An 8,149-nucleotide genomic window follows, 5' to 3' on the forward strand; every position below is an offset into this window, starting at 1 on the left:
TTGTTGCACCGTGTCAGTTACATTGTAACAAAAGTGCTGCCGCTCCTCCAGCCCGCACTCAGGCCCGCCCGCCGCCAGCTGTCGCCGACATGGAATCCGTGGCCAGCAACATCCAGGTTCTGCTGCAGGCGGCCGAGTTCCTGGAACGCCGCGAGAGAGGTGAGGCGGAACCCTTGGCTGGACCCCAGGCGGCGACCTTGCTGACACGGGCCTGGGTTAGACTTGGCTCCCAACTTGGAGGATGCATACCTGGCTTTAACGCAGTAGCCCCGGGGCACCCCCGTCTTAAAATGGAGAGGAGTCCTCGGTCGGTCGGGCTGGCGGGTGTTGGGGATATGGTCCTGGCGCCCAAAGCCCTCGCTGACCGTGCCATGCCAGGGGCGCCCGCTGGGACCAGATCCAGCCTGACGCCGACGCGGGCTCTCTCTGGCAGAGGCTGAGCACGGATACGCGTCCCTGTTCCCGCACCGAAGTCCAGGCCCCGTCCACAGAAAGAGGAAGGGATCCCCCCAAGCTCTTGGCGCGTTGGACAGTGGGCGGTGAGGAGGGCGAGGGGCGACGGGGAGGGGGGATGGGCGCTGTCCCTCCTCAGCCCACTTCCTCCTTGTTGCTTGCGCCTTCTGGGCCAGGTACCTACTCTGGAGACATTCAAACCCCTCCCCTTCCTCCAAACACACCCCTCTATTCATTCAAAGACTATTTCTTGAGCTCCTCTGATGTGAACAAGGCAGTTCTGGGTCCGGCTTCCACTCACACTCCTATACTCCACCTATCACATCACTCACTTTCCCCCCCAGGCTTCCTCCTTTTCTCTCTTCATCTCCACCCTTTACACAAGCTGTTCCCTCCAATTGGAGTGTCTTTCTCCACTACCTGCTTTGGGTAACCTGTGTTTCTGGCTCAGCTCAACTGTCACCTCTGTTTGCACTCCACAGCTACCTGGGCAGGCCTCTTTCAGCATTTGCCCCTCAGCCCCACCCCCTACCAGCTCCCCATGAGTCTCTGCCTCCACCTGGCAACTCAGGTGCCCGAGGCCAGCACAAGGTTGCCATACTGCGCTAGATTGGGGCAGAGATCTGCAGTGGATTTCGAGCCTCTGGGAACCTGGGACTGAGGGTGTGGGCAGCAACTGATGGCCCCTTACCCCATCCTCTCTGGCATTGGCAGGTCTGTGCACAACGAGCTGGAGAAGCGCAGGTGAGTCCCAGCCATGCCCTGACAGCATTGGGCCTCAGGGACTGTCTTCCTCTGGCCTTCCCTCCCCTGTCAGCCCTCTAGCTATCAAGGCTGGGCTGGCACTGCCCTCCAGACCCCTTCCCCTGCAGGAGGGCCCAGCTGAAGCAGTGCCTGGAGCAGCTGAAGCAGCAGATGCCCCTGGGGGCTGACTGTGCCCGATATACCACACTGAGCCTTCTGCGCCGGGCCAGGATGCACATCCAGGTAGGGAGCTACCTCTGCACCCAGGAGCCAGGTTACCAGGACATGTGGAGAGGTGTAGCAGGGAAGGGCTCGGGTGACACACTGGGGAGAGGGGCCCATTGTGCTTAATTTTGTTAAATGGGAAGAAAAGCAAAAAATAACTCAGGATTTATTGGGCAAATGATGTTAAGCTTCATTTGCCCAATAAATGTTCACTGTTGTTGTTACAGCTATTACTACCTCTATTTCAACTGTGACGCTCTGGGCCAGGCACTTAACCTCTCTGGACTTCCTTTCCTCCTCTGTATGGGGAGGCATGCCTGTTGAAGATAATGTGATGGGTCGTGTGTAAGGGTCCCTTAGACTGTAGAGGACTGGTCCTCGCTCTTCCTCTCCCCATCCTTCAAGGTCTCCTGTTCTGGGCAGTCTGTCCTGAAGCCACTTTGGGAGGTAGCTCCAGAGGCCAGGAAGCCTAAAGGACCGGATGGCAGTCACCATTTTCCCGGGGCTCTTGCTGCTGCCCCCTGGCGGACATGAGTAGTGTGTGCAGACTCAAAGCCCCAGGCAGCCCCAGAGAGGGGATTAGGAGGGGCCTTGGAAATAGAAGAGGCCTTTCTTGCCCTCTCGGTTCTTCAGACAGAGGAAGAAATGGAGGGACAGATTCAGAACCCAGGCCCAGGTCCCCTGACTTGCATTCTTTCCTTCAAGAAGTACTGAGCACCTGCTCTGCTAGGCCATTCTAGGTATCTGGGCTGTGACAGACAGATGGATATGCCATGTAGTAAATAAATCACAGTGTGGGAACTGTCTGCACTGTCCCAGAGGTGCCTGCATTCCCCTCATGGTGCCTGAGTAACACCCTAGCTCAGTGGTCGCGAGCCACATGCGGCTCTTTGGCCCCTTGAGTGTGGCTCTTCCACAAAATACCATGTGTGGGCGTGCACGTACAGTGTGATTGAAACTTTGTGGCCCATGCGCAGAAGTCGGTTTTCGGCCTGGGCGAGTCTATTTTGAAGAAGTGGCATTAGAAGAGTGGGGGGTGGACATAGAGAGAGGATGAACGAAAGGAGATAGACGAAACAAGTATACAAGACGAGTGTGGATGGGAGAGTTGGAAGGGGTCGACCTCAGCGAACGTACCTCAATCAGATTGAGAACGTTTTTAGCAAAGGCCAGCTTAGGAATACCCTAATTAAGTTAAAAACAGTGTACCTACCTATATAGTTTAAGTTTAAAAAATTTGGCTCTCAAAAGAAATTTCAGTCGTTGTACTGTTGATATTTGGCTCTGTTGACTAATGAGTGTGCTGACCACTGCCCTAGCTGAACAGCAGCCTGTTTCTCACGTGGGGCTCGCCTGGCCTGGGTCTTGGAGGGATGGTATGCCCCTCAAGTGCAGACTGGTGGGTGGGCAGGACCTGTGGATTGCTCCTTCCTGAAGCCCCATCACCTCGCCCTGTACTCCCTGCATCCTGTTCCGCCTTGCCTTAGGATTTCTTTGCTGCACACAGATCTGTCCAGGTGCCTTTTCTGCTGAAAACCTTTCATGGCTCCTGACAGGATAGTCTCAGTCCTTACTTCCTGTGAACTCAAGGCCCTTCACCACTCAACTGCTGCCACTGGCTGCTTTTGTAGTCTCATCTCCTCCCTGATCCCCACCAAGAGCCGAATTCTTGGTGCTCTTCCCGGCCTCCCTCTGCCTGAGTGCTTCTCCTCCCCCATCTTCACCTGAGCAGCTGTCACTCATCCCTCCACACTCAGTCCCAATGTCCCTTCCCCATGCTCTCCTTCTTGTTGACTGCAGGCTCCTGCCCGCCGAGGGCTCTGATGGGAGAACTCTTGGTCTTTGAGTTCCTAGTACTCGGGGCTGGCAGAGCTCTGGTAGGGGTGGTGGGGAAGAGGGGGCAAATTAATGATGAAAAAGCCTTAGGGTTCCTAGGAGGGTCTTGACCAGGAGTTACAAACTGGTAGCCTTTGTTTAGTCTACAGTTTCCTAAAAGTTTAGCTACTTGGCAGCACTTAAGAGGACATTTGACATGAAAAATCTGACTTTCCAGCTCTCTTAAAGACACCGAGAGATCGGACCACACTGGGCCTCTTTCCACGTGATTGATTGGAACCTGGAGGTGGCTGCCTCCTTCAGCTGGAGTTCACACTTGCCATCATGTCACAGCCCCTGCCACACCCCATCCCTGTTGCTTGATACCGGCACTCATCACTCCACATCTCCTATCTAGGCCTCACCTGACTAAACCCTGAAGTTCTTTTGAGACTGTTGCCCTCCCTCCCCTGCCCAGCTAGACAGAACTCAAGGGCCATTTACATGGGACAGAAAGGCCTGATTCCCTGGAGGATGTGGAGGTAACCCTTTGGAGCCCAGGTTTAGTGAGCCTCTGTCTGGAACAGGCAGTCACCAAGTGGCCATGACCTGCTGCTGAGTTATGCTGGGTTGAGGCCCAGGCCCCAGGCAGCTGACCCCAGCCCTTTGCTCCTCTGGAATCCACAGAAGCTGGAGGAGCAGGAGCAGCGGGCCCAGAGGCTCAAGGAGCAGCTGCGCAGCAAGCAGCAGAGCCTGCAGCAGCAGCTGGAGCAGCTCCGGGCGCCGGTGGGGGCTGGTGAACGGGAGCGGCTGCGGGCAGATAGCCTGGACTCCTCAGGCCTCTCCTCTGAGCGTTCTGACTCAGACCAAGGTGAGTGTCCTGAAGCGGAGGGTGGGGTGGGCCAGTGGGCCAGGTCTCCTGACTAGACCTGTCCCTGTGCAGAGGAACTGGAGGTGGACGTGGAGAGCGTGGTGTTCGGGGGTGAGGCCGAGCTGCTGCGGGGCTTCAGTGCGGGCCAGGAGCACAGCTACTCACACAGCGGCGCCTGGCTATGACCCTTGCCACCCCAGAGCGTGCCTCTGCCCTGAGACCACCCTCTGCTCCACTCAGCCGGGCAGGAGCCCTCCCCAAGCCTCAAGGGCTGCTCAGTCACCTCCTGTTGGAATGGACTAAAAGGACCTTGGCATGGGAGCCCGTGCTCCTCCTGCCCCTCCGCTGGCTGCTGCAGTGCCTCCGAGGGGAGAGGGGAGGGGGCCTGGCCTCCCCTGAGCCCAGCACGACAGGCAGCTTAGGCCTGGGCCACCCTTCCAGGCCTTTTTTGTAGCACTTGGTTCTGTTGTCCCCACAGGGACAGGAAGCCTCTTGGGCCCATCTCCACTTTTCTTCCTAGACAAGGCCCCCTGGCCTTTGCCCCATAGATACTGTACAGTGTTTTCATTAAAAGGCTTTCATCATTTCCTGCCCATGGTCTTGCCTGATGAAAATGGGGAAACTCCAGCCACAAAATGGGAAAGAGGAAATGAGATCAGTCACTACAACTAACACTGTTGACTGCCGCAGTGCCCCTTTAATCCTCACAGCTAAGCCGTCTTTCCCCACTTTGCAGGTGGGACTGAGGCCAAGTGTTAGGACTTGCCTGAGGCCCAAAGCCAAGATATAGTGGAGTCAAGATTCGAACCAAAGCTTTCCGACTCCACAGCTGGGGCTGATTGAATTCAACAAGTATTTATTGAGTGTCTATTATGAGCTAGATATTGTTCCAGATACTTGGGATGCAGCAGAGAACAAAACGAAGGTCCCTGCCCTCATGGAGCTTACAGTCTAGTGTTTATGACCACTTTGCCTGAATGCTGTCCGTGACCCTGGGCAAATCTCTCCTCAGCTATCCAATGCAGGAAGCAGGCCTGGCTCAGACACGGATAACAGGTCCGATGCACTGTAGATGCCAAACAGATACCACCTCCAACCCACTACCCAGAGAGTAGATCAGGCTGGAAGTTGACTTTTAATAATAAAATACAGGGGGAGAGCAGAGGGAGTGCAGCAGGTGGTGTGGTGTGCTGCCACACAGGGTCTGCGCTGGCTACACGAACTGCTGCTGCTGCTGCTGCTTCTTGGTGGCTGCCTTGCTGGCAAGGTCCTTGGCCTTCTCTGTAGCTGCCAGTGCCGTCTCCTTTGCCTTCTCCTTGGCTTCCTTGGCTGTCTCAACAAGGGTTTTGGAAGGGGTCTCACCTGCAGCAAAGGGCAGGAGGCTGGCTTGAGAGGATGCCAAGGAGACCCACCTAATCGCTCCCTACGGCATTCACTTCCTGCAAGCCAGGCCCCATCGGGAAGGTGGTATTTGCCCAGGAGCAGATGAGGAGTCCCAGGCTTAGAGAGGAGCAGTGACAGCCCCAGGTTCCACACCAGTCAGGGCACCTAGGACTTGACCCCGACCTGTGCCTGGGAGGTTCTCACCTTGCAGCTTGGCCAAGATGTACTCAAAACCCTTCATTGACTTGGTCACATTGCTTTTGAACCGGGCGAGACCAAATTCCTGGCAAAAGATGAGAAGGGGAAGGATTCTGAGCTGCCCACTGACCCCCAGCCCAGTCTCTATGTCAAATGCCCTGGGCCTCAGAGCCCTAGCACTCCCACAGTCATGCTCACCTGGACAGCTCTGGAGACGCCAAATAAGCTAGAGGAGACCCAAGCTTCCCGGTGGATTTCGGTCCAGCCGCTGTTATCAGAGTTCACACAGTAAACACATCGTTCCTCCACCACCTGTGCAGGGAGTCAGGCCAACCACAATTGTGTGGGATTCTTTCAATTTGCCAACTTCACATAAATTTGATCTCCTGCCTCTTTTCACGAGGTAGAATAAAATGAAAATCCATTCATTTCCCTAATGCACCCCAAGCTGCATTTACAGAAGAACAAGAACATTAAAGTCATTGTGCTCTCTCTAATCTTTCCTCTGACCCTTTAAACTAGAAGGCACATGGAATAGCAGAGGGTCTTCCAGCTCATCCTGCCCCTGGATTTGGTTTTGTAGCTTTGCCTGGTCATGAGTAGAGTTTTCAGCCTGTCTTCCACCTGTTGCAGCTCTTGAGCTCACTGGAAGTCCAAATAAAAATGGAAATCTGGCAATTGTCACAGCTCTCATCAGAGAGGAAAAAGTAGATCGGTACTTCCAATAGAAACCTTCAAAGACCTGTCTCACAGCTGGACTGAAAGACATTTCTTACAGCAGGACCACTATCTTGGTAACAGAAAACAGAGGTAGTGCCCTCAGGGAAGTATGCTGGGGGGCATCAGATAACCCTGGGGCAGTGTATTAAGTTGCCAGCTCATTCTGTGGCCTTGTAGGACACTTGCCCTCTTTGAACCTAACTTTTCTCTTTGCACAAGAGTTATGCTCCCCTACCCTCCCAGGGTTACTGTGAAGATTAAGTGAAAAAGAGAATGAAAGTTTTCTGAAAGCTTCAGGATATTCATACGTGAGAAGATATTGTAGAGTGTTCCTTAAACCAGCGGTTGCCAACCGGTGGTCCGTGAGGTCTGAAAGGTTGGCAACTGCTGCCTAATTTAAAACATATATTTTCAAGTGTTTTTGTTTTCTTAAATTAAATTTATTGGGGTGACATTGGTTAACATGAACATACAGGTTTCAGGTGTGGGTTTCTAGGTTATAAGATCTGTATATTGCACCTTGTGCCCATCACCCATCAAGTTTTAAAGACAAGAGAGCAAAGGTATATAGAACCTCTTTTCCCTAGACTCTTAGGCAGAAATCCATGATGTAAGACACATAAGAGTGTTACTCCTTTAGTCCACATGGGGTACAGGGCCCAGATCCGCTCCCTTCTGAGGCACACCCAAGGCACCCTCATGGCTTGATGGGTTCCTGTTTGAAAACCACTGCCTCCCTCCCTCAGCATCACTGGCTCCCTAGCCATACTATCTGGAGTTCTGAGGGACCAAGGGAGTCTCACCATCAGCCGGGCATGGTTGATGTTCCAGGTGAAGGTGGTCATGGTCTGGTTCTGTGGGTCCACAATAGCATCCTCCAGGATGTACACTGAGTGAGCGACATTGGCAGGAAACAGTCGCTCGGCCCAGCGGGGCATCCTGTTGGTCTTGGTCAGGAGTCTCCGGGACAGGAGCTTCTGGTCAGGGGTCACCTCCCGGTGCACTATGTCTTCCGTCAAGACATGTTTGCTGCAGGTGTCAGGAGGAAGGTGACCTTCAGGAGCCTGCCCTGAGCCTGCCTGCTGCGGCTCCCATCTCTAGCCTCCTGGCCCAGAATGGCCAGGCCTTCCCTCAGACTTGCAGTGATGTGTGTTGTGGCGCATTCCCTTGAACCTATCCCAGGGCAAATTCCGACTCCCGCCCTCTCCTTGACCTGGATTCCTGGGCTTTCCGGCGTGGCCGGCCTTCATGATTTATTGCACCTGCACCGCTGGAGAGAGCCACAGGCAGAGGAGCGCGTCTGGAATTGCAAACCCGGGACCCCTCCCAATTCCTGTGCGGCCGCCTCTTCCTGTCTCGCCACCCAGAGAACCTTGGACTAGGGCCTCAAGGAAACCACCGCCCAGGCCCTCCTCCTTCCAGCACCTTGCAGGCCTGGCCACTTCCTCCAGAGGGTCCTCTGGCCCCCAAGGCGGCCACGGTTCCGGCCATCCCCTACCTCGGACTCGATGTGGAGTCCTTCCCGGTCCCACATTCCGATCTCCAAACGGCGAGGGGGCGGGGTTACTCCTTCCTCGGCTACGTACCTGTAGGGATTCGGGTACCGCTGCCAGAAGGCAGCGAACACTTGGTCCCAGGAACTCCGGAGCACGCTGTGGCCCAGGAAATACTTCACCATTGTCCCGGCCGGGCGGGGTCAGCACCCGAGCAGCATCAGGGGTGCAGAGCCTGGGGGGCACG

At 55.0% G+C, this 8,149-nt stretch overlaps 2 protein-coding genes across 3 annotated transcripts; one reads left to right on the plus strand and one right to left on the minus strand.

Annotated features, from left to right (window-relative positions):
• Window positions 1-6: 6 nt before the first annotated feature.
• MXD3 (MAX dimerization protein 3) lies at window positions 7-4,692 on the plus strand. Its single transcript, XM_005865494.2, has 6 exons — window positions 7-159; window positions 434-539; window positions 1,168-1,197; window positions 1,326-1,440; window positions 3,925-4,108; window positions 4,181-4,692. Exons 1-6 carry the CDS (start codon window positions 90-92, stop codon window positions 4,291-4,293), a joined length of 618 nt encoding a protein of 205 aa, XP_005865556.1. The 5' UTR covers window positions 7-89; the 3' UTR covers window positions 4,294-4,692.
• Window positions 4,693-4,944: 252 nt separating this feature from the next.
• PRELID1 (PRELI domain containing 1) lies at window positions 4,945-8,149 on the minus strand. Of its 2 annotated transcripts, XM_005865495.2 has the most exons (5): window positions 7,996-8,149; window positions 7,213-7,438; window positions 5,888-6,001; window positions 5,696-5,774; window positions 4,945-5,470 (listed from the first exon to the last, which is right to left on the minus strand). In XM_005865495.2, the coding sequence occupies exons 1-5, from the start codon at window positions 8,085-8,087 to the stop codon at window positions 5,322-5,324; spliced, it is 660 nt and encodes a 219-aa protein (XP_005865557.1). In that variant the 5' UTR covers window positions 8,088-8,149; the 3' UTR covers window positions 4,945-5,321. The 2 variants fall into 2 exon arrangements, with proteins under 2 accessions (XP_005865557.1, XP_014394553.1); XM_014539067.1 differs by lacking the exon at window positions 5,888-6,001 and having other exon boundaries at window positions 7,996-8,143.

The sequence above is a fragment of the Myotis brandtii genome, unplaced genomic scaffold (assembly GCF_000412655.1).
Source record: "Myotis brandtii unplaced genomic scaffold, ASM41265v1 scaffold208, whole genome shotgun sequence".
Taxonomy (NCBI): Eukaryota; Metazoa; Chordata; class Mammalia; order Chiroptera; family Vespertilionidae; genus Myotis; species Myotis brandtii.

Excerpts from the sequence above, each read along its gene's own strand:
- MXD3 (XM_005865494.2), top strand. The coding sequence starts at position 90 with ATGGAATCCGTGGCCAGCAACATCCAGGTTCTGCTGCAGGCGGCCGAG. Across the intron at positions 1,198-1,325 it reads AACGAGCTGGAGAAGCGCAG|GAGGGCCCAGCTGAAGCAGT; the intron begins GTGAGTCCCAGC and ends CTTCCCCTGCAG. Across the intron at positions 4,109-4,180 it reads GCGTTCTGACTCAGACCAAG|AGGAACTGGAGGTGGACGTG; the intron begins GTGAGTGTCCTG and ends GTCCCTGTGCAG.
- PRELID1 (XM_005865495.2), bottom strand. The coding sequence starts at position 8,087 with ATGGTGAAGTATTTCCTGGGCCACAGCGTGCTCCGGAGTTCCTGGGAC. Across the intron at positions 7,439-7,995 it reads CGGTACCCGAATCCCTACAG|CAAACATGTCTTGACGGAAG; the intron begins GTACGTAGCCGA and ends TGACACCTGCAG. Across the intron at positions 6,002-7,212 it reads TCAACCATGCCCGGCTGATG|GTGGTGGAGGAACGATGTGT; the intron begins GTGAGACTCCCT and ends CTCCCTGCACAG.